The 26515-nt window shown below is 38.2% G+C and overlaps 1 protein-coding gene across 1 annotated transcript in view; it reads left to right on the top strand.

Annotated features, from left to right (window-relative positions):
- LOC105198669 (protein patched) overlaps positions 1-24740 on the top strand; it is a 43696-nt gene extending 18956 nt beyond the window's left edge. The window contains exons 3-12 of the mRNA XM_026134450.2: positions 10519-10708; positions 11640-11709; positions 14299-14396; positions 14696-14909; positions 18361-18768; positions 18905-19549; positions 19802-21001; positions 21289-21774; positions 21891-22014; positions 23015-24740. Of these exons, the coding sequence (XP_025990235.1) occupies positions 10519-10708; positions 11640-11709; positions 14299-14396; positions 14696-14909; positions 18361-18768; positions 18905-19549; positions 19802-21001; positions 21289-21774; positions 21891-22014; positions 23015-23160 (3581 nt within the window). The 3' untranslated portion in view covers positions 23161-24740. The remainder of the gene's footprint in view (positions 1-10518; positions 10709-11639; positions 11710-14298; positions 14397-14695; positions 14910-18360; positions 18769-18904; positions 19550-19801; positions 21002-21288; positions 21775-21890; positions 22015-23014) is intronic.
- The last annotated feature ends 1775 nt before the right edge of the window (positions 24741-26515 follow it).

Below are 26515 nucleotides of genomic sequence, written 5' to 3'. Positions count from 1 at the left end.
CGTTAAAGGAGGCGCGGAACGTTGGATTTGCGATCTGGCCCGAGGCTCGCTTCGTCTTTCGGTGTTTTTTTTTGCGCTATTGCGTGATTGTGTAGCTTAACGTTTATTGCCTTCGAGGAATTTATATTGTTATTAATATTGCATGACGTGTTACTACGCACTTCTGTTACGCGATTTTCATGTGCAGAGTTACTCGCTGTGCAACTTAGTATAATATAACATTAACTTTTAATCTACATTATTTGCTCGTTATTTATTGTAATCAACCGTTTTAAAAATTAGAATATGGTTTCCTTTAACGTATTAAAACAACCAAACGTTTCGATGATACTTAAAATTGATTTGGAAATAATATTTTCAATTAGAAGCATTTATGATTAACAATTCATTACTAGGGGACTGTTTTTTTTTTTTTTTTCAAGAAAAAACAAAGTAGATTCTAAATCATATCGCAAAATTGCAGAGAGGGCAATCGTCATCGTTCACCGGACGCGCGCTCATGCTTGATCGGCCCTTCTAAAAAGACTGCGCCCGCATATTCCGACCGAATACGACGTATGGCGCAAGTCACTTCACGGATATCCGGTACCGACACAGGCGCGTGTACGCACGTACATCTTTACGCACGTTCATCGTCTCGTAACGTCCGCCTAGCTTTGTTGGAGGTGTTAGATCCCTTTGCCGCTCTTCGACCTTCCGTGCCGTACACTGTGTCGCATAACTCTTCTTCCACTTTTCTGCTAATATTATATCGTAATCAGTGAATTCTCATCAGTAAATAATCCAAACGATTGCGCCAACATTGCGTGGTTTGAATACATTTTCTCACAATACCGCAAGTAGTTTATTCGGCGTTACTGAGATAAAAATATATGTTAATAGTATGATTACTAAGAGATTTATTAAAACTCTAATTTAAAGTTAATCTTATCTAACTTACTTAGCTAATTTAAGCTTAACAACACGAAATTTGTTAGAATATTTCATCTTTAGATACAAATTGTACCAATATAATATCTAAGATTTGTCATATCTGCCAAGTTATCTACTAAGTATTGGGCGGAAATGTCTATGTCGCCTCGTTAATTTTTGATAAAATTCAAATAATATTACAGCGAAAATTGGTATATCGCAACTTTTAGCGTCATGTTATCTAAATTTTGGTAACTGGAGTATACCAATACTTTAATGCTCTAACGTAGTGACATTGCAGTTTCGACATTGTACAATTTTTATTGACAGAAAAATGCATTTTTCTAAGAAAGATTAAATACGGAGAAAGAGAGAGAGAGAGAGAGAGAGAGAGAGAGAGAGAGAGAGAGAGAGAATTCACTTATTGCTAAGTAAAGAAAAAAATTTGGTGTCAATACTATCTGACATTCGAGGGAGCCAAGCAATGATCGGCGTACGTAACTGTGATGTAAGCGCGGATCGGCTTTCAATCACCTGCATCCGTACTTATAATCACCGTACTTTCGTTTCAAAATTCGTTGTGCTTTTTCGATAAGAGAAAACTGGCACGGTGTACACTCAGCGTGTTTGATTCTGTCCAATAAAATGACTAGAGCTTATTGGTCGTTACACTAATCATGAACTGCAAGTATGTAGAAAGACAGAGACTTCTCAGTTTAGAAAATTTCCCCATGGACAGAATCGAACACGCTGGTTGTACATTATTAATCAGAGCAAAAAACGCATTATCGATCCTGGTCGATCATATCAATGAACAATAATAAAGGACAAAAATCGATATCAAGGAAATGGAGAAAGATTTTGTATACAACGACAGAGCAAGAACAAAGCCACAATCCAAGAAATCTATTATACGTATTGCTTTTTTTATTAAATATGTTTTTAATGATAGTACTTTTAATTGTGTTACGCTATATCGATAAAAATGAAGTACTAAAGAAACGTTTAGTCATACAAAATATGTATTTCACAGAAATTGTTTGCGTTATTAAGTGTCAAATTATTGTCCCTGCCTTTGCCCGAAGAAGAGAGTATTCTCGTTTTTTATTTGACAATGAGTCGTGGAATTCGTTCATTTTGTACGCAGATTACCGGAAGATTAAACTGAAACGTGAATGGCACACGCGTCAATATCTGTCCTTATCTTTTTTCTGCATTTGGACAACTGTGTGTGGCGGAAAGCGTTTAGCATTCGCAGAGGAACGAGAGAACAGTGCGATGGAAAAAGACGAGGATAGTTCATTTTACGTTTACGGGTAAGAGAGCGACAATTTCTTTTTAGTATAAATATTCTACCTGCAAACTCGTTTTTAATGTACAGAATTTCTCTAGGTTTTCTTAATGCAAAAGCTGCAGCCTATAAATTACAACTTCTTAACGTTCATAACATGAGGTTCATTAGATCGTAATTTGCATTTACTGCTACTAACTACAGGATGCAAAATCGGAATGAGAGCTAGGATAACACTTGGCCGGTCTCGTCTAAAAGCGGTTTAATATAAATGACTTAATCCAGAATTAGAACCAATAAAGAAATTATGTGTGAGCGAGACTCGTCGTCACGCTAAGCGGAATTATTTGCGTATCAAAATATACTGAAGAGTATACAGGATATCCCATACTTATCGCACAAATGTTCATCCGAAAACTTGTTTTAGAGGAATTAGAAGAATAGAAATAAAATTAGAGATTAGAAGTAAACTCAACGAGTGGTGACCGAAAAAATAAAGCTCATGTTCCCAGAGTTATTTTCTAAAATCGAAATCATAACACGTTACGTATAATGCGGCACATGTTCAGAATTTAGCAACAAAGATTAAAAGATCCAGTTGGTTGCCGTTAAAAAGCCGATTGGTTCCTCTTCCGCACATACTACATTCGATCGTTTTTCGGCGTATGTATGTGTGTCAGAGAAATAAAAACGAACCTTTGCATCTCACGCGCCGCATCACAATCGCGGACTCGAGCCGATGCCGTCCTCCGTACGATAACCGATATCGTCGCATCCGTATAGCGGGCCGCGTGCGTTAGCACGCGTGCACAATGCACTGCGAGTAAACAGAAGATGAGATCCTCTGTTTATGCGGCCATCCGTCCGTCCGTCCGTTCGCTCGTCCGTTCGTTCGTCCGTTCGTTCGTCCGTTCGTTCGTCCGTTCGTTCGTTCGTTCGTCCGTTCGTTCGTCCGTTCGTTCGTCCGTTCGTTCGTCCGTTCGTTCGTCCGTTCGTTCGTCCGTTCGTTCGTTCGTTCGTTCGTTCGTTCGTTCGTTCGTTCGTTCGTTCGTTCGTTCGTTCGTTCGTTCGTTCGTTCGTTCGTTCGTTCGTTCGTTCGTTCGTTCGTTCGTTCGTCCGTCCGTCCGTCCGTCCGTCCGTCCGTCGGTGTAACAACAACAGATTCCTGGTGGGTCTTTGGACGACGATCTTCTAGCTCGCTCTTACCGATCTTTCTCGCTCCGTCTTCCTCTCGTTTCGCATCGTGCCCTTTTTCTTCCTCTCGGCTTCTCTTCTCTGATCACTCTTTCTCTCTTGCTCTCCATTCTCTCACCTCTCATTCTCGCTCAGCAAGTCTACTTCTCCTCTTCTCTCTTTCTTTCTCCTCGCTCTCGCCCACAGAAAGGCATGGAGGCCTAATGAAGATGTAAGCACTCGGGCCGGCCCTCGTGCACGGTCGTGCTTTCGTCCTCCGTTCGTCCTTGTCGCACTAACGCGACAAGGCGGCTTCCTTGGCCCTGTACAGGCCGTTTCAAGTACGTCAGATTGATCGAGCCACTTTTGTAGTTCGTGGTCTTTCGAATTCTGAGTTTCATGAGTCAGCGAGGAAGGTGGAGAAACTTCTTATAACTCGACTAATTATTTTCTATTTTACAATAAATAATAAATTGATTATTATTTATAATATATTAAAATATATAACTTTGTGTGCGACACACTTTCTTGATACAATATTTGCTATTTGCAACTAGATATATAATTTCATTCTCGATATAGAATGCCTCTTGCTTAGTCTACTAATTTCTTGTTGGATAAAAAGAATAAGAGAAACGTTTATCTAATTACCAGAAAACTAATTTGGGTAATTTATCAAGTTGCCACCTCTCTCTTTTTGGTTTAATCAGCGATTTAACATCTTATAAGATTTATCATAGATTATAATATTTTTGAAGCTCTTTGGCATTTAGTTGCCTTATCTCATACTGTTAAAGTATTATTATTATTATTAAATTTAATCATTTTTGTTTCTTAGGATTATCTCAAATATTTTTCGATAAAATTCGAGGCTACAAAAATTCTTAAAAATTCCCGAGTTTTTTTAACAAAAAACATTTAATGGGAAATCCAAATAGAGTTTATCGAAATAAAATGTCTTTTTATTTTCAATTTCCTATCTTTTATATTTCATTCTTAAAATTGTTTTTAAAATGACACGAACTCTGAAATTTCATGAGGAAATTAATACTCTAATACTCACACACATCGAAACTATAAAAATAAGATAATAACTCCACAGATTATCACCATCACGTGGTATTATTGTATCACTAATAACGGACCACCCCGTAACAAGATAATAGCGCTCCGCTATTAAAGAGCCGCGATCTTGTGAGTCGCTCTACCGCACTATAAAACTAATTATGTTAACTCTCTACTGCGCGCTATGTAAACTTTTATTTTTCCTGAATGATTGCAGCTTCGAGGTTACAAGATTCGTTTCTATTCATTTCTAGATTTGTGAGTTCTATTTATTTCAGCTGACTTTACTTATGTTGAGTATGAGTTATTAAACTTAAAATAATCTAAATCAAGTTATGATCCAGAGATTATTGAATTGATTTACCGCTGAAAGATTCGTCGAATTCTTTATAAAGTGCTTGTGGATGAATAGTCGGTACTGTGTGTTCTCTCGTGCGATTGATGCGCACTGGACGGATAGTAGAGAGGAACCGCGAGATGGAGAAAGGAAGTAGCGTGTGGCGTGTGGTGCCCGCCCGGGAAAGGGTGGACCAGCAGCTACTCAATATAGGAACTCTCTTGTGGCACCTTTTACTGACTATTCCTAACGGAGTGTATCGCGAGAGTGACGGAGAGCAAGCGAGCGAGCGATTGCGAGCGACTGCAGCGAAAGGGATTGGGTTTGGCAAGGGGATGAGCACGGGGCTCTACGACGCCGTCATCGTCACCGACGACGACGACGACGACGACGACGACGACGACGACGACGACGACGACGACGACGACGACGATGACGACGACGACGACGACGACGACGATGACGACGACGACGACGACGACGACGACGACGACGACGACGACGACGACGACGACGACGACGACGAGGACGAGGACGAGGACGAGGACGAGGACGAGGACGAGGACGAGGACGATGAGGCTGCTCTCGCTCGACTCAGCTTGGCTCGACTCTCCGGAGAGAAGATCCGAGACTCGGCTCAGCTCAGGCACGCAGGCCCACCGCTGGTTGGCTGGCTGGCTGGGTTGGCTTGGCGCACAGAGAGCCCACCGGGCCACCCACCGCGACCATTCACCGGAACCGAGCCTCATCCAATCCCAGTGACTCTCATTCACTCGCATACAGATTTGCGACCTCGACAGGGAACGTAAGAAGAGTGGGGTGGGGGGAGGGAGAGGAATACAGGGAGAAAAGACAAGGATCTATCTGTGATTCGCCTTTTTTTACAAAATGCAATTGTTATGAAATAATTGACGGAGGTTATCTTGACTTAAGAATCGTATTCCAACTTATCTAAGTTTCATCTGTATACATAAATATAATTCTTTTTCGATGTAAATGTTAATTCACTTGGAATTTAAATTTGAAAATCATTTCGACGCTTAGGTCTTTTTTTGCCGGCCAATATTCGGGGATAGGGGAAGAAAGAGACCGCCTGCAGGATTTCGTTGCAGGAAACGAGGAATTGAACGCCGCCGCGAAGAACCGCCCATCAATCTCTCACGGAAAGCGGGCGGGCACACTCTTCTCGCACGCAGGAATTTCTAAGCATTTCCTCGAAGATTCGAACCATCGCGCAGCCAGCCGGGGCGTGTCGCAGGAACAAGGACCCCTAACGAGGCTACGGCCACGTGGTTCTTACGTTTTCACACGCCATAAAGCTGTCTGCACTTGCGCGCCTGCCGGAGATGAATAGATCCAACTCTGATGAGAGGATCGATCTAGAATAAATAATTTGAATAATAACATCGTGGAAGGTATTTTTAACGAAATAAGACGCTTACGTCATCTAAGAAGATTCTTCATTCTTCAGAAGCTCTTTTGTCATTGCAAGACAGTCCTAATAAATCTAATTCTGCGAGCTAAATAAATTTAGATTTTGTTCGGATAGTTTGCTGTTATAGTTCTAGTAATATGTAAATTGGAGTAAAAATGTAATTTTATTTTAAATAGTTTTCTTTCAGTTTAAATATTGAAAATTGATTTTTGTCATCTATTAAGCGTTTGAATCTAATTGTGTTGCTTGGAAATAGCAATCAATGTACTTCAATATATTAATCAATATCAATAATATCAACATAGGGTAATGGAGAAAAACTTAAGTTGATAAATTTTCGGCATTGAAATAAATTGAATAAAATCGTATCACGTAAAACTATTTTATGCAGATTGTCTTTAAATGCAAATCATTGAAACAAAGACAATTGATAGCAATATAAACCTCGGATATTGATATTAATTTAAATTGATAAGCTTTTAATCGCAAGACCCGGAGTAAGATGAGAACGGAAAATCCCCCGTAATATAAATGAAGGGTATCCAGCGTATACACCTGCTTCTCCCTCTCTTCGCAAGACAGAGGGCGGAACTCGAGCGTGGCTCTTTCTCTCTCTCGTTTCCTCTTCCTCGAGAACTTTCGGCAATCTCTGATTGAACGTAAACGATCGGATATATCGATCGCTTCCCAACGGTCGAATAGTGGAATCATTATATTCCCAGCTTAATTGAGCTCTTCTTCACAATTGGAAGACACGATCGTTAAGGCTCCACGATATCGCATTAACGTCGATGGCTGACCCTTCGGTTTGACCCTGAAGAACTCCCTGGAGGAGAGAGAGAGAGAGAGAGAGGTGAGCCCCCCTGGGATTTCCGTTGTGCCGCAAAAGAGAGCTCGGATGTCGTCGTCGTGGTGAAACGGATGTAACGTTCCCGCCGCGCCGCGCAAACCCACCCCCGTTCTTCAGGATGCTCGCGGGAAGTTCGCGGAAACAATAGAAGAGAGGAATGGTGAATGAGGCGCGCCGACAGAGCTGAAAGACGACGCGGCCATTCAAGGGTGCCCCGGAGCGAGCGCGGGACCGATGCGCGCAGAGAGATGCGAGCGCGCGACCGCAATCACGGTAGCCGGAAGGGTGCAGATAGACGGGTTGAGGGAGGGAGAGGGTAAGGGGGTGCGAGAGAGCCGTTCGCTCCCAAGAGTTGGACGAGACAGAGACGGAGAAATAATTACAGAGACGCCTCGTCGATAAATCAAGCCCGGTGCCCTCTCCTCGTCTCTTTCTTTCTCTCCTCTCTCTCTTTCTCGCAAATGTACCCTGCCTGCTAGCCCCCTTCTTCCTCCCCCTCCCCCTCCTCTAACCGTCCCCTCCGTCGCCGATGCTGCCCTTTTTCACTATCTCTCTCTGTCTCTCTCTTTTTGTCTCTCTTTCTCCACCTCTTTCCTCTCCTCCGCTTTCCACCGTTAAGCCACGTTTCTTGCTTCGTAGAGCAGAGAGTAGTGTCTTTATTACGCTCAGTGTACCCGACCGCATTCTACAGGCCGACTCACAAACGCATAAGCTTACTATTATTGTCGCAACAATTAGGTACGTCATGCAAATTTTTTGATCGAAAAAGTTATTGAAATATTTGATGTCTACAAAGAAATAGTACAAATTATGTTATTCGTTTTGTGCATAAAGCTCTCATGTTTGTCGCATAAAGCTGAAAACTGAAAATGGAATTTTCGAAATAGATGTTGACTTCAATAACATTAAATTTTTATTTTTTAATTTTCAATTTTTTCAAAAAAATTTTATATGGTAATTTCTCTTAAAAAAATCTCTAAATTTTAACATTATTTAAAAGAACTGGATAAAAAAATAATAAGCGTTTTGTACCGATTATTTAATGATTTTCGTAAAGAGACACCGTAGATCTGTTTGTTTTTTTTTTTTTTTTTTAATATGTATTTAGTGCTCCTTTTCACTAAAAGAGAAGAATATTTGATCCCAAATATATTAAGTGGTTGCAAAAGTTCGAATAATATTAAAATCGTTTTATTAAAGTCATATAGCAGGATATCGTTGATTCATCAATTCCAAACTGTTCTGCAAAGCCTTTAAATGTTTGAGCCCAGTTTTCGTCGAGCTTTTAATTCGTTATTCTTCATCTTGCTTGTACGACTAGAACGTGGCTTGTCGTTTATATCATCGTTTCTAAATCACTTTTTATAGACAGCAGCGGACACAATATTTTCTCCACATGTTGCTCAATCTTTTCATTGTTGCAACAGTTTTACCTAAATTAAAATGGTAAAGCATGTAATGATCAAGATAAACTTTCTTGTTTCCATCTTTAATCATGTGACGTTTCGTTTAGAACTATAAAATATCAACCATCAACTCTGATAAAATATAAAATTAAAAACCACACTTAAAACGAGCATTTAAAAACTAATAAGCAACATAAAGATAAATAATGACTAAGTCACTAGTAGAGAAGAAACTCTTGTATTACCGGTATTTATTTATTTTCTTGTACTCGTTGTAAAGCTTACTTGCTATTGCCTTCTGACATAATGTTGAACTAAAGATTTTTTATGATATATATTTTTTACATTTGTTTAACATGTAATTATAATTTTATATAAAAAAATCATGTTTATATAAAATTATGAATGTTTTATTATTTTTACGTATTCATAGATGAAATTGACTTTTTATTTTTCGTTCGACATGAGTTTTTCTAATTAATCTTTATTCGGATTTATTTAAATGGATAAATTAAATTAAACTGAAATTTAATAGCATTAATGTAATATATTCGTGTCATGTTTAATTTCTTCATAATTGATAAATAAAAATAAAATAATATTGCATATCTGTCGTAAAATCGGTATTAGGCCACGCGGTATTAGCCACGCTTTTCCTCTTTTTTGAATAAAATAAAATGAAATAAGTTGATCTCTAAATTCCATCGTCGATTCTCGTACCTTTATCAGAGTGTAGAAAATAATTCGTTTTTATTTCTTTATTCGCACTAACCGTCATCCTTTTCGCGAGGCCGTTTGAGAACCACTTTCGCGTGGCGAGCAATACGGGTGGTCCACGGCGACCGCGTCGTGGCGGAACGAGCAAATACGCCGTCGGCATTTTTGACGGTGAAATCTGACTAGGTGGGATACCAGGGTACCCCGCGCGCGCGCACAACGACCATCATCCTTGTGGTACCCCTTGTCCATTACTACTGCTCGCCGTATATACGGTGTATGCTCCTTTAAATCGCAGCGCGCAACGTCGTCGTCGTCCTCCGCAAAGACGGCTTTGGACTTCTTGTCTCGTTTCTTCAAATGGCTTATAAAAAGCGAAGTGGATCCTCGCGAGAGATGCTCGCGTACGTGCGTGTGCATTTTCGAGGCAAAATAATTCGCCCGCCCCTTTTTTAAGATCGCCCTGAATCCTCTTCCCGCGAGGTCCTCCTTTTTGGAGAACGATTGGAGAGAGCGACCCACCGCAAAGCATCGCGACGTCGAACGAAAACACTTGGACGTTTCCCTCGATCGAAGTGTGACGCGCATTCCTTCTGCTCTGTTATTCCACAAGTCTTAAAGCTTTCAGATTATGTCGTCAGAAATAGAATTATAGCTCTTTGCATCGAAAATAAATTATTTTTATAGCTACGTAGCCCTTTTTGTCGATTTTGTGATAAAACGTTTGAACAAAAGCTATCTATAATTAGACTTGAGATTTAGGAAGAAAACAATGGGCCAGTAACATTGGGACAGGGATGATCTGCGGCAACCAAATTGCAAATGGTTTTCTCCTGCCGCGTTCAGTCTGCTATTTTCACGTCCGTTTCTAGGAATATTTTATTGGTAGACCGCCAGGAATTTTTGTCAGTACAAAGACGCACAGAAACGTGTGTGTTACGACACAGACTTGGGGCCAATGTTTCTCTTCGGAGAACTGCGCTGATCGCCAAACATCGTCCGCCGGAAGGCTTACAAAGTTACCCATGTGTCTGAGAGAACACCTGAACCTCCCAACATCATTCCCATGTTAATTTTCTCATAAAAGTTCACTTTGAGCGAGTATCACTCAAGTAATCTTTTTTCGTACCGTAACTCGATCCAATAAGGAATTCGAATAAAGTTATCGTATTCGCTAAAGATAATATAAGAAAACCTAAGAATACTATTTGTCATATAATTAGTTTTCTCTCTACTTATATTGCGTTGGATCCATTTGTAATTCGCTAAAGACTTTTTCAATAAATATTCTTGAAACGGGTGAAATAATCGCTCCCTGACTTCTGTTTGCAGAAGGAGGTAGGTTACAAAGGGAGCTTACCTACGCGTCGGAAGTGCTTGGTGAGGCAACCACCTCGACGCACCAGCTCGTCATCCAGACGCCAAAGCATGCCGGAGCAAATATTCTGTACGCGGACGCGCTCAGGGAACACTTGATGGTGCTGGAGGCTGCGATGAATGTGGAGGTGCACCTGTTCGATATGTAAGTCCTTTTCTCGCTGCGCTTTCTCATTTGTATACGGAAAAGAAATGTTCGGCGTTTAATTCGAAAGCCGAATTAATTAGAGAGAAAGAGAGAGAGAGAGAGAGAGAGAGAGAGAGAGCAATTAGGCCTCTCGGCGTAATGACGGTATAATTAATCCCCACGATGACAAGGATCGTAGTGTTTATACGGGGTGGCCTATTATGAGTGATATAAATCGGAAGAAAGAAGATTATACGCGAGAGGATAAATTAAACGTTAAGAATAATATTTTTTCCTATTAAAGAAATCTTTTTTTAGAAAATTGAATTTAAGGATTAGAAAATAATTGATAATATTGTTTTGAAATTATTCTACTTTAAATTTATGTTTATTGACGCGGCAGAGGTTGATAAATTCGTTTCACCAATTGCTATAAGAATATGGACAAATATATCTTTTTTAAAAAATAGAAATAACTTTTATATTTCATAAATAACTTGTCTAGCAAAATTTCAAATGTTGTATTTTCCTTAAAAAACTTGTTATTCTTTTTAAATAATCTGTTTCTTTAACAATTTATTTCGTTACACGTACTTTGTGTATAAAACAATTTATGTTAAAAATGGTTTAACGTTAAAGGTAATAGAAGATATTAAACGAAAGATATTATTTTTTGTTTTCTTAGTTCAATTTTTTTTCGAAAGCAAAAAGCCTTGTATAAAATAAAATTTTGACATTTTCGACTTCTTTGTATAGAATCATTGAATGTTGTCTCCATTTCATTAAGCATTTTAAGCATTAGTGTAATTTAACAATTAGTATCGCTATTGTGCAACGCGTCGATAAAGTTCACCCGCGTCTCACTTAATTCACATAATCGATCTTGCCTCTACTTTAAGAATGAAATAATGCAAAGTCTCGTAGTCACGAATGCATGTGTCATTTGCAGCACGTGGAAGCTGAAGGACTTGTGTTACGCGCCGAGCATACCCAACTTCGACTTGCACTACATCGACCAGGTAATACAGCTAGCATATATACGCATGTATACGCATCGAGACGGATGCGCGCGCGCGCGCGCACGTACAGCATGAATGGCGCGCGCGAGCACGTGTTTACGCACCGTCTCCCCGGGTCCCATTAGACCCCTAGTGAAGGCATCAATGCGCGCACGTGACACGTGCACGACGTGTCCGCGTAATAAGCTGTCGATAGTCGTCGTCGGTGAGATGTCGCGTACGTTCGACAGACATTTTTGAGCGTTCTTTATCAATCCCGTTTTATGTTATTACAATTAATTAACATATGCCGTAACAAATTTATCCGCTCAAAGATATTTCCTCACTTTGTCTTTCTTAAATAATGGAAAATTTTTAAATTTTAAAGAACGAATTTTAATTTTCCTTCCTAATCTTTTAAATAGTGAATTTAACAATAATCTTAATGTCACAAACTTTAACATTCTACGCATTAAAAAAAATATAGCAGGACAAAATAAAGACAAAGCTTATATAAGGTATATAAAAGGGATGCATACAAAAATCGCTGGGCAAATACTTGTGAGTTACAGTGTATATCAAATATCAGTATCATATTTAATTTTTCCATGTTTCATGCTCGAGTATCAAAGTTTATTTACAATCTTCCGTTGCTTGGTTATCGTTATTTTTTTATAAGATTTATACAATAGTCGAAAAACTATTAATTAATTAATGAATGCAATGTACGAATTTATTAAGGATCTCATTTTTCTTTAGAGAAATAACGTGCGGAAGATATTTAAAATTTACGACGGCTCCATCGATATCGATATCCACATCGTCGAAGAGAGATCGACGTGCGTGTGTACATGTACGTTACATCACTCGCGCGCGAGACTAACGAGTGAGCGCGTTAGAGAACGGCGCGATGGCGGTGGCAGTGGTATTTCGAGGAGAAAAACGTGCGTCTCGAGATCTCATCACAAACGCCAATCCTCGCTTCCGGGACATTATAAACGTGTTTCGCGCGAGGGACTGCTTTTTTATGTGCCGTCAAAACTTATGCATGGCCATGAATCGGGCTCTCTCTTTTTCTCTCTCCTTCGCTTTCTCTCTTGATATTACATAATACAATTCGTAGTACAATTCCATTATCGTTCAACAAAAAAATCTCTACTTGTCTTTTATATTTACAAGATACTGATATCCATTAACTTGTAAATAAAGATCGGCTGTCAAGCATCGCCAAGATTTAAGACGATGCTTGACAGTTGGCAGTTGTTGCTAATGTGATAAACAATGGCAACAATGGCGAGAAATAAGCAAAGACGAGCGAGAAGGGTTTTCTCCGTATGAAGCGGTAAACAAAATCCGATCCGACTAATATCCAACTTCGACATTAACGATCGTCATACGGTTTTTCTGGGTACTAGGCCATTACGAGGGCCCACCTCTGGGTTCCAAGAAACTCGAATAGGGCGGTCCGCGCACCACGTTCTTTCGTAACCCTCGCGCGCCTTGCATCTTACAGCAGAGGATAAGATATCGTAGATTACACCCCGTGCAATATCTAAACGCTGTTTAAATAGAGCTCGGCGCTCGTCGTCGTCGTCGTCGTCGTCGTCGTCGTCGTCGTCGTCGTCGTCATCGTCGTCACGTTTCTTCAATAACACTTGAAATGTAGTTTCGGCAAACTCATACGTGTAATTTGTATTCGTGTTAAGATAGGCTTTTACGCTCGCCACTCGTGAGTTAGCTCTAGCGCTCTCGATTTCCAAAGCGTTTTATCAAAACGATACGATGGAAAATTCGTATTGGATTCAATTGAATCGTAGTTTGTATCTGGCATCTCTAATTTGTTCTCAAATTATATTTCATGCATAAATGCGACCTGTAATCTTCTATATTCGCTATGTCTATTGCCCAATTAAAACAAGTTGACACAAATCTCTCTGTATAAAAAAATGAAAAAATTTACTGTTGCAAACAATATATAAGAATGACGGCACTAACAAAGTGCAATAATAATAATCCAAGTTGTTAATAATTTTCGTGATATAAATCATGATTATAAATCAATTTATAAATCATGATTAAATAAAAAATGAATTAGTACAGTGGAGAAATGTGCGCTATGCATCTCTTTTCTTTTGAAACCCTATGTGTATGCAATTGCGTGCGGACGTGCACGCGCCGCGCCGTATCAGTTGCATGGAGGAAGGTTGCGAAGGGCTCGAGACAAGAGAACGAGCAATTAGCGTTGAATAATGATACCGGCGTCCCGCAGCGGTATGCGGCATCATGTTAGGTGTGGTTCAAGTCGTTCCGCGCTAAAACGATCACTTTTCGGAGTAAGAGAAGAAAAAGAGAAAGAAAAACTTTACGAATTTTAAACATCTTAAAATTAGTTACATATAACGTAGGAAATTCTAATGCTAACGTTTTAATACGTGTGCGTGTACACTTTTATTGCCAAAAACTAATGTATCGATTGTTATCATAAAAATTAAGCCATCAGCCAATTAATGATGATATCCAAATAATTATTTTTATTAGTGATATTAAATAATTAAAATTTATTTTATTAATCTACTTGCAAAAAAGTTTTTATTTATTTTTTATTTGCAGATCTTCGACAGTATTATCCCTTGCGCCATCATCACACCACTCGACTGTTTCTGGGAAGGTAGTAAACTTTTGGGTCCGGAGTTTCCAGTTCACATACCGTAAGTATTGCCAATTTTTCTGTGATTTTAACAGATGACGAAGAGACAACTAGCAAATTCTTACACTCATTTTTTATCTGGTCAGTTAATGCTAGTGTCAATATGAAAATATCTTAATTTCATTACAATATTAAAAGTATAAATTGGTTTCGCGTGTGATTAACGTCGAAGAAATGTTTATGCTAATTTAGTCTTTGCGATTTGATTTTCATTATCAATTTTAATCGCACTTAAGCAAATAGTAATAAAGATTTAATTACATTGATAAAACCATTTAAATTGTTCTTTTGATTAAACAGAGGTTTAAAAAGCCACAGACGCGTCAAGTGGACGAATCTGAATCCCTCTGCATTGTTGGAAGAGGTAAAAAGCTTCCTAGTCTCGTTTCCCTTTAAAACACTCGAGGACTACATGAAAAGGGCTGGAATAACGAACGGCTATCAGAGCAGGCCTTGTCTGAATCCAGAGGATCCAGAATGCCCGGAAACCGCACCGAACAAACAATCGTTAAAGGTAAAATCTGCTAACATAGTTTTTCGATCACCATTTAAATCACCATTTTGTTGAATCCTATAAAATCCTATAAAATCGCCGAAAAAGCAAATCACATTAAAATATCTTATCTCTTTCAATGTACATCTCATTGTCAGACCAAGACAAAATTTATGATTAAAAGTAGATTTCGGGATCAAGACAAGAGGATAGGAACCTGTAATAGCCGCGGTAATTAGACGAACGAAGGCACGTTCATGAGCATTGCACTGGATAAAAAAAGAGGAAAATGCTACGACAAGATAATATAAAAACTGTTACCAACGAGACATTCGTCTGTGCGACTCGCGTCGAGAATAACAAGCGATCGTTTGAAATTCTTCACCGGATACGACGGTCGGTTGTGGGCACGTACGTATACGCGGACCGGTGGTCGCTTTGATGTCCGCGGAATGACGGTGATGAATATTTAACCGCACGTCTTCACGCGATCGAAATCGCCAAGTTTCTTGCGCGCGTATGCTTGCGAAAAATTTTAGTTTTCGAGTATCGATGTTCTCATTATGACAACTTTATTTTAGATTGTATCATTTACTACAATGACATTTGCTATAAATAAAAAAATTATCATTTTTTAATTGCCTGCAAACAAAATGTTGAAAATTCAATACATTAAATAAAGAGTTAATATTTTTATTTAAATTGGGAACTTTTGTTTTTTGAACACAATTAAATAGAGAAGTGCTCTAAATGATCAGAACTGGTACTTAATGTTTGATAATATTTCCTGGATGTATCGACTTAGAATATCACAAATTAAATTGAGATCCATAAACCTCTAACATTCTTAAAAAGAACACTCGTGGAAAAGCATAATTCAATCGATAGTCAGTTTAATAATACTGATGTTAAATAAGCATTTTTTAAGCACTGCAAAGAATTTGTTCGAAATTGCACTTTCTGCTTTTAATTATGTTTATTAATTTCCAATAATTCTTGTAATCCATCATGATTTCGTTTGTTTAATTGTTTTCAACATAATTTTCAATCGCTTCGACAAATGGTAAATAAATCGATTAAAGAAACGACAAAAAGAAATTAGTCTGCCAACTCGGTCGTACTTATGGTTTTTACTCGGAGAAACGAGAAGGGGAGCAAAGCTCGTTGTCTCCCGTAATTAAAAAACGTATCTCTCGGGTTGTGACGAATCCGCAACGATTGGTGCGTTCGTCGCGCTTAACGCAAGATAAGAGAGCGGAAGGAAGGAAGGAAAGAAGGAAGGAAGACGGAGGGGAGGTATGGCTCTCGGTCTGAATGAAAGAACGATCCCTGCGCGAAAACGGCCGATGAGTATGCGAGTCGCGTGGGCCGCGAGTCGCGCGGCGTGGCGGCCCATTAAAATAATAAAATCGAGTGACGTGCGTCATTATTGCACTACGCCGGTGGTCGCGGTGGCGGTGGCGGTGGTGGCGGAGCATGCCCGGTCCGGCCCAGCAGCGGTCTCACACACACACGCGCGTGCACCACGCATCGCATTACGCGCCCGTCATTTCGGTGTCATTAACATACGCACGGCCGGCGTGCTCTGACACGTGCATAACGTGAATCACATTGCTACGTGCGCGTGTGCGTATATTAGCATCAGCCAAGATTCTTCTCTCCCTTCCCTTTAATTTTCTTGTCCTTTTCTCCCCCCCCCTCTCTCTCTCTCTCTCAAATACACACCTATTTCTATTTTCATAACGGGTATGCGCGCTCTCGTACTTAAAGTAATTACACTTAATGGCCGCGCGGCATGTATGCGCTTCGGAATATTTCGAATATAGCTGCAGGCAGGGCACGTTAATCGGGTATTTAAGTCAAAAACCGGCATCGCGCGTTTCGCGTATGCTCGGGGTGTCCTCCGAACAGTCGCGCTCGCGATAGAACACATCGTTATTTTATGTTCAATAGAATCAACAAATTTCTATTTTACTCGTCGATGAAGCGTTAAAATTTTTCTACATGCGATAATGAGCTTGCGTGAATGTATCAAAATTAGATGCGAACGTATCTCATACCCATCATCGTGCTATTTTTCCCTTGAACTCGTACCAATGTGGCGGAAGGACGTGGCGGAACGTGTCGCGATCACGAGTAAAAAGCACGAAAAGCGTGCCAGCGACTCGGCTACATTCTACACGCTGCTTCGTGGAATTACGTAACGCCGGCCAGGTGCGAGGTAATCGATTTCAATCACACGTGCGATCAATCGCAAGGCTTTATTTTGTATATCTTTCCTATGTATCTCGTCCGTACTTCCGCGATGTAGCACCATTTAATGACATGCTTTCAATTCAATTAGGACGACTCTCTTAGTTATAGAGGAACTTCTAATTTCACCTAATTGCACTTAATCGATAAAAAATAATTAAAATTCTAAGGTAATAGGATAAAGATCGCGCTCCTCATAAAACTTTTAGAAATGTATTTTTTATCTATCGTCATTTTTACAATGTTTTTCTTTAATATCTTTTTAAGTTTACATCTTTGAGTCTTTTATACATAAAAATTCCAGTGAGATCTAATGTGAGATTAACTGGAGATTATGATTTTTATCTGTCTCTCTAGAGTTTCAATTTTCAAAGCAAGCCTTTCATTTTTAATCGTACGTAATGCAGGAGTCTTGTGCCGTTTCGCTGTTCTTGTAAAGGAAAACTCGATTCGAGATCGGTCAAATAATTCTCAGTTCGGAGAGACGAGCACATCGTTTGTATTTCTATATGCGCGGAATGGAAAGGGAAGTGCTTGCTCGAGATACATCCAGATATAGTAATAATCCCGTTGTTGAGATTCTATTCTTCGCGCCGCGTTGTGGTGAACGTTCATCTGTTCTGGTGTGATATAAAGGACAGTGGACAAGGCAGCTTGATCGTCTAAAGTCACGGCCGGTATGCCCTTTTATAGGACCCTATAAAGTCTCTCGGTGTGGGGTCCGCACGACACCCCCGGTTACCTTATAAGAAAGAACGTCGCTCGAACCCCCTGTAATAATTCTTTGCAGTAGGAATTCCTGGCGTGACTTGACACGGTTCTGCCTTCGGTCACGCTTGAGAAATTCATAGATGAAAAACAAAATGTTGCTGAAGGGCTTGAGGTGACGAATAGGAAAAGAACCATTTCTATTTAATCCCTTACGGTTGCCATTTGTAATAAAAGTCACGGAACACAATTTAATTTTTAATTGTCACTTTCGTTTAATTATTATCGTCAAAATTAGATTAATGACCAAAGAAATCATTATTTCATTTAAAAGTGATGAATTCTCAAAAAATCATCTTGATTTTTTAGTTGTACGAGTAAAATTTTATTTTTGTATAAAAAATAACCGAAGAATCATTTTGAAATTGATTCCTCTTCACGTAACTATGCTCCAACATTTCGCATTATTTCACTTTCTTATTTTTCAAACGTCATTGTTTTCTCCAATCAGGTACCTGATATAGGAGCCGAACTGACAGGTGGCTGCTATGGGTTCGCGGCCAAATACATGCATTGGCCGGAGGAGCTGATAGTCGGCGGCGCCAAACATAACAAGACGGGTCATTTGACTCGAGCGGCCGCCCTACAAACTGTGGTGCAACTGATGGGCGAACGCGAGCTGTACGATTTCCTGGCGAACACATACAGAGTCCACCATATCGATTGGACGCAGGAGAAAGCGGCTAAGGTTCTAGAGACTTGGCAGAGAATATTCAGCAACGAGGTGAAGAGGCTGGTGGAGATGAACGGATCAGCGCCATATAATCTGTACGCTTTCAGTACGACAACCATGAATGACATCCTCAGGACGTATAGCAAAGTATCCATCGGAAAGATCGTGACCGGTGGCGTGATTATGGTTAGGAATAGCTCTATAATTAACTAATTATGTTTAATTATTTGAAGTGATACTGTAAAATTCGAAAATGTCCAAACGTATTATACGATTTACTTTATCTATTTTATTGATTCAAATTTTATTTTATTTTTTTCAGTTGATGTATGCTGCTGTAACTCTCTATCGTTGGAAAGATACGGTACGTTCGCAGGCCGGGGTGGGAATGGCTGGCGTAATACTGATTTGCGCTACAGTAGCCGCGGCATTAGGTTTCTGCGCTCTTCTGGGAATTCCGTTTAATGCCACTACGACGCAAATAGTGCCATTTCTTGCCCTTGGTCTGGGCGTGCACGACATGTTCCTAATGACGCATACGTATGCTGAACTGTCGATAAACGAAGTGCCCAACAGTGAGCAAACAGGAGTCGTTCTCAAGCGAATTGGTCTGTCAGTATTGTTGACAGGCCTTACCAATGTTGCAACTTTTTTCGCAGCGGCGATAATTCCGATCCCGGCCCTTCGAACGTTCTGCATGCAAGCCGCTATTGTACTTTTATTCAATCTGGCCGCTATGCTGCTGATATTCCCTGCAATGGTCAGCCTGGATCTGCGACGTAGGCGTTCCGGCAGGAGGGACATTCTCTGCTGTTGTTTACCGGCATTATCTAGTCGCAAGAAGAATAGGTATTCCGTAAGATACAACAGCACGGTCAAACAGACAGTTACCAGAGCGATACCGCCTGAGAGGCGAGAAACCTGCACGCAAATCTTGACACCACAAAATACGCAGAACGAATCTTGGGTATGAAATGATGTACATATATGCATACATACCAAATTTTATATTTAAAATTTTATCGATAAATATATTTCAATGTTTAATTTATTGAAGATTGAAGAAATTTATTATGGTAAACGAAACTCGACAAGAATAAAAAAAAGACTCGCTTCTATGGCTTTCATAGTCAAGTAAAACAATATAAAAATTTGTTTTTTACGTATTTGCATCAAGTTCAAATTCACACTATCTACAAGTATTCCATTTGTGTTGCAGATAGGTGGAAATATCATCAACATGGAGCTGGATAAACAGTGCACTGAAGAGGATACGCTGACCGGCTGTTCGCAAGATGATTGTTTGAGTTTCTCCCTGACGCAATTTGCGTCTCGACATTACGCATCCTTTATCACTCGACGGACTACTAAAGTGTTCGGCATGATTTCCCTGATCGTCGTGCTGGGCGGTAGCCTGTTTGGAGCAGCACGCTTACGTGACGGTTTGGATTTGACCGATTTGGTGCCGCAGAACTCGAACGAGCACGCATTCTTGTCTGCCCAGGCGAAACATTTCGGCTTCTACAATATGTACGCGATCACCGGCCGAGATTTCGAATATCCAAATAATCAACGATTGTTGCATGAGTATCACGACGCTTTCATGCGAATCAAAAACGTTATTAAGAATGACAATGGTGGTCTGCCTGAATTCTGGCTTGGTTTATTCCGTGACTGGTTAAAGGGCCTGCAGACAGCGTTTGACAAAGACTACCACAGCGGCTGCATAACTCAGGAGAGATGGTTCCAGAACGCGAGCGATGAGGCAATCCTGGCATACAAACTGCTTGTACAAACCGGTCATGTGGACAATCCGATTGACAAGACACTAATTACTCAGGTGCGACTGGTTGATTCGGAGGGTATCATTAATCCACGCGCTTTCTATAATTATCTGAGCGCATGGGCGTCCAACGACGCGCTTGCTTATGGTGCTTCTCAAGCGAATCTAAGGCCTGAACCACGCCAGTGGATCTATAGTAATGACCATGAACTCAAGATCCCTAAGAGCATGCCACTTACGTATGCACAGATGCCGTTTTATTTGCACAGACTTACAAATACGCAAGATATCACAGAGTTAATCGGTAACGTCCGACAACTATGCAAAAAATTTGAGGAACGCGGTCTACCAAATTTTCCATCTGGTATACCATTCCTCTTCTGGGAACAGTATATGGATCTAAGGTTCTCTATGAGTATCGCTCTCATGGCCGCGTTGACTGTGAGCATCCTCGTGGTTGCACTGCTTGTGTTAAATATATGGGCTGCTGTGCTAGTTGGTGTTGCTCTTCTTGGTATTATCACGCAACTGCTAGGCATTATGGGCGTATTCGGCGTCAAGTTAAGTGCAGTACCTGCCGTCCTGCTGGTGGTTAGCGTGGGCATAGCTGTTCATTTCATGGTACACATCTGCCTAGTAAGTAACTTGAAAAACTTTATTAACTTATTTTTAGTTTTTGTTGTCCGTTGTTTTGAGCATATTCGATTTATGATTTATGATTATCAAAAGCATAAATTTTTTAGAGAATTAAAACAGATCAAAGTGTTTTGGCTTTGTTGCTATTGCTAATTCACCTATCATTATTGACATAGATGGTTATTGACAAATTTATACATTAACATTTGCAATCTGATTTTAATTTTTCTATTGAAACTTTCATTTTGTATAAGCCATATTTCCATTAGTGTGTGATTCTTTTTCAGAGTTTTGTCACCAGTGTGGGCAGCAGAGATCGCAGGATGCGCTTAGCTCTGGAACACATGTTCGCTCCGGTTGTCCATAGTGCGTTCACCACGCTGCTGGCCGTAGTGATGCTCGCGTTCTCGGAGTTTAATTTCATAGTCAATTATTTTTTCTTCGTGTTATTCTGCGTGGTTGGCATCAGTCTTGTGAATGGTGTTTTCTTTTTCCCCATTTTGTTGTCTCTGGTCGGTCCATCAGCGGAAGTAGTCCCGAACGACCATCCAGATCGTATAGCCACGCCAACGCCGCCGGCGTCGCCTATCGTGAGAAGATCCAAACCGCCTACACCACCGAGAAGATCTCACAAAATCGATGCCCGGTTGCATGCCGAGCCATCACTCACGACCATAAGCGAGGAGCCTAACTCATGGCACAGCACGCAAGAGTCTTGTATTATTGTTCACCCGGAACTCAAAGTGGAGACCACATCGACATGTGGCAATCAGGTGCGTTCAGATTCGCGATCGATCGATTGCTGATTAGCATGATAGAGCATACTTTCTCCAATAAATTAATTCTCCAAGCATGACTAACGAGCGTGTTCTTTTATTTTGACTAACAGAACTGTAGCGGATCGGATACGAGTGGGTCTAGTCGAACGTCACCGATTCCATCCACGCCACACATCACCACTAAAGTCACTGCAACGGCGAACATCAAGGTCGAAGTTCATACACCGTTAACTAGTGAGTACTCATTTTAAAGGATTCTCAAAAGTTATTTTAAAATACTACTTCAATATTCAAGACTTTAAACTTAATTTGTAACTTAAAACGCTTTCTAACTAACGCATGTAACTACAATCAAATATTTTGTTGAAAATATTCGCTTTCGAACTACTTTAATAGATTGTTTTTTTTTCCTTTTTTTTAGAGAGATTGTAAATTTTCGTACTTTCTATTAGATTTTGTTTTAAAAATGAAAATAAAATGATGTTGCTAAAACCTGAGCACAATGTCAAACTCATAAAAACAAAAAAATTGCTAGAAACACATGATATGTATTATCTTTTCTCGTTTTCTTCGCAAAAATTGTTACTTGCACATTTTGTACCTTTTTTTTACACTCACTAATATGTATAGTATTGGGTGGGTGTAAAAGTTTCGATAGATTTTCAAAATATTGTAACTCATCTTAATTGAATTGTTAACGTTTAATTTATCAGCAACTTCTGTTGAAATTCGTGGGTTTGTATTCACCAAATTGCGCACATAATTATCGCCAATATCGAAAGACTGTCCAGAGCATGGTTTATCTCTGAGATTAAAAGCAACTCGTTTAGCAAACTATCTTTCACAGATTAGAATTGACACAGCATTCTCTCCAAAACACAATCGTCACAAATATTTTATGGTATTTTAAATATTTGTTTTTCATCGACATTCATACATTATCATTATTATTATACGTACACAAAATCTTTCTCCGCTCATTTTTATTTTTATCTCAAAATAACTTCAAATTTAGTCAATTTCTTTTTTAAATGTTACCTTTTCAGTGATATATTAATATATATCTATTGATAGTGCAAAAAAATGTTAATTACAAGATTCAATGAAAACATTTTCATCAAAATTTTTCATCAAAATTTTCCATCAAAACTTTTACACTTAGCAAATATTTTCTCAAATCACTATGAGAAGATAATAAAAAATATGTTCACTTTAAAAATTATAAAAATTACAGGTGGAATGGATCGTAGTGAAAAATGTCGGCACTCGGGCAGCAATAGTCGAAGGGGCTCGCGCTGCAATGCGAACGTTAATAATGGGGAGTCTTCCAGTTCCAGTTCTGAGACTCTGCCAGATCCAGAATTTAACGCAAAACATTAATAACAAGTACCGGGGGGACCGGCAGCTACTGCTCAAGTACCACGCAAAGCGGGAAAACATAGAAGGCTGACTAGGATAGATTAATAGAGTTTTCATTATTTCTTCCTGTTTTTCTCCTCTTTCCTGTTTTCCCCCTCCCCTCGTCCTTACTTAGCTCCTTGTTCTTTTATTCCACCTTTTTTCTCCACCAAATGAGTGATGCAACATGGGTTGTTTTTACTCGAACTTTTAAAGCAAATTATAACAAGAAAAATTGCATCTTTATAATATATTACATATGAATACTTTTGAAAACAATTTCGTTATATATTTAATACTTTGTGTTTTATGCAACAAACTTTTTAAAGTTTTATATAAACTTTCTCTCCGTAAGGGTCAATATTGAATTACTTAATTGGAATTTGTTATTAAGAGCATACATTTATTTTTATGCGTATATTAATGTGTAAATTATTCCGACGTTTTAAGTGAATTGTTAAACTTTTTTATAACCAAAATGATGTAAAAAAAAAGAAACAAAAACAGGATGCTATTCAACTTCAACGGTGTACCGAATGTGTGTAAGAGTATTACCAAGGATAATAATGCGTACAACTTAATAAATCAATATATATTATATTATTTTAGATAAATATTATCTAAAATGTATATTTTAGATAAATTTATTTAATTAGTGACTTGCGACGTCACAAGAGTAGTTTGTACTACTAGCAAGCACATTGTATGATTTGTACTCTTTCGAGAGGGAGAGGGAAGACAATACATGCCAGTGTGCCTTTGTTTATCAGAGATTGACACTATTGCGTTTGTGTCGGTAAACATATTCGTAATATTTGCGTAATGCATAACGGGAGAAAGCATTTACTATGCTGTATATATACATAATTGTTATTTAATTAGAAAGTTAAAGATTTTAGCTGTCATTAGGACATGATGTTTTTCAAATGTAATCGTGAAATTTCACGAAAACGGCGCTTTTTTGTGTGACAAAAGCGACAAAATTTTCAGATTTTACTATTTATTTTTTTTACATTAATCATATATAACGCGCAGTGTGTATGTATGTGACTATGAGCGATTACGATACTGAATCTCTGAGATCTATTTATTATTTATTTTAATAGTATTCCTCGGCGTTTCTGCGGGTGTGTGTGCGCGAGCGCAATATTTTTTACGCACAAATATATGATGACTTGTAAAAATAATTATTTATATCGGACTATACGAGAATACTTTCATTGTCTACGACAATAACGGTACTTAATTTAATGGAATATATATTCCTATTCTGATATTCATACCTTTAATGTGTATAAAATTGTAATATATAGTATCAGTGAAATCAATAATCACTGTGGCACGCATTGTTACGAAATGTTACTCGTGAAATTATGTACAATATAAGCGAGAAGTATTCCTTATGCCAAGTCAATTTTGTATACATATGCGAGACTCGAAGTGTGTATTTAAAGAGACGAAAAACGTCCTGCGAGATGATTTTTATATTTTGTATAAAGTACATGTTGTATAAGCGGATGGGAAAAATAGTCAATATACCTCTAATATACGTATAAATTGTACCATGACTCTTTTATTTTGCAAACTTTACTGTAAGAATCTAATTATTTTTTATGTAACAAATGTGTAGAAGCGGTTGCATATACGATTTAATATAACCCCATTTTTGTAAATATAAATAACATGTAATAAAAAATACTACTACTTTTACTGCCGTTTTGATATCGGCAAACATAAATAAAGATTAAAATAAAAAATTAAATATATTATTGCAAAGTTTAAATTACAGAAATTAAATTATTCAAATTGCATTAAATTATATTAATTTTCATTTGTATTGGTATTTCTAATAATTTTGCACAAAATTTAGTTTACTTCAGTGTTATATTTGTACAAAATTATCACGTGGTAATCTTTGAAAATTTCAATTTTAAACCATCAGATTTATAAAATTCTTGAAATTGCAACTCTTGAAACTTCTAGTAGTATTATCACATTTAATTATACTGTTATATCTAAATAACTTTTAAAAGTTTATATCTTTACGATTTTAACAATCAATAAAATTAATTGTAATTTCATCAATGGTTAAATCAAAATCAATGTTTTTATTTAAATTTTATTAAAATACTTTTACTAAATTTAAAAAAAAATTTGACAAAATATATTTAAAAAATATAAAATAAGAAGACAGATCAAATTTCACATATTACAATTTCAAATATTTTATTTATTGTACAAGTTCTCTTTTACTAATTGCACTAATTACATTATATTACCATAGTGCTATTATATAGCAGTATATAGGGTGTTCGTTAATGGTTGTTCCCACGTTTTACCATAGGAGTATGATTTACCGACGGATATGTATTTCTAACATATTATTATATTAAAAATTACAAATGCGATCGATATTATCAATATGTTACCATAAAAGTTCTTATCATATGAACATGGTAATGAATTTATTTTGACAGCTGACCTAACGGCTATCGTAACATCTTGTTATTGAATTGATATTTTGTTGAAAACATTAATTGTGCATATGTAATGTACAAATATGTTTCCTATAGTAGTAATTTTTTAATATAAATGTCATTGCGTATTTATATGACAACCCCCATGTCAAGAAGTACCCTTGTGGTACCTTTGTCATGTCACCATGCCTGAGCGCGCAAAATGTCACCTCAGTAATTCGTAAATTTTAATCGCGAATAATTTGAAAACCATTATAGCCTCGACATTTTTGTATTAGGATTTTTTTCTTGGAATTTTCCAAAGAATCCGTTCTTAAAATGGGATGCGAGCTTTCTGGGACACCCTATATATATATATAAAACTATATAACTCTGAGAATTAATGGAATATAACAGTGACACACCGAGACAACTCACCAAGTTCGCAACAGAATATTTAATTTTACACAGATTATATGGAACCGTGCAAAGATTCCTTAAAGATGACAAGTTTTTTAAATACGTTCCTACTAACTGAATTAATTACATCCGCAACACTAATACACTGTTAAATGTTAATGGGTTAAATTTGAACCAATTTCTTGAATTAAATAGTATTTAGTTATTCTTAACGTATGTGTCAAAATTGACACTTATAGTTATTTTAACACAAAACATGTGTTTAAAAAAACAACCCCATCTATGTGGTTATTTCTTTCAACCCTATCTATGATTGAATTATAGTTACAAATATCATGCACTTTTTTCTCTGTGTATAGTAGTACACAAAACCGTCACTAGATGGCTGCGATGGCATTCTATTTCTCGTAAGAAAGGAAACACAAAAAATGGTATAAAAGGCGGAACGTTACAAGATCCTT

This window comes from Solenopsis invicta, chromosome 1 (genome assembly GCF_016802725.1).
Source record: "Solenopsis invicta isolate M01_SB chromosome 1, UNIL_Sinv_3.0, whole genome shotgun sequence".
Taxonomy (NCBI): Eukaryota; Metazoa; Arthropoda; class Insecta; order Hymenoptera; family Formicidae; genus Solenopsis; species Solenopsis invicta.
The sequence above is the reverse complement of the archived record's forward strand: the minus strand, read 5'-3'. Positions and strand labels throughout refer to the sequence as shown.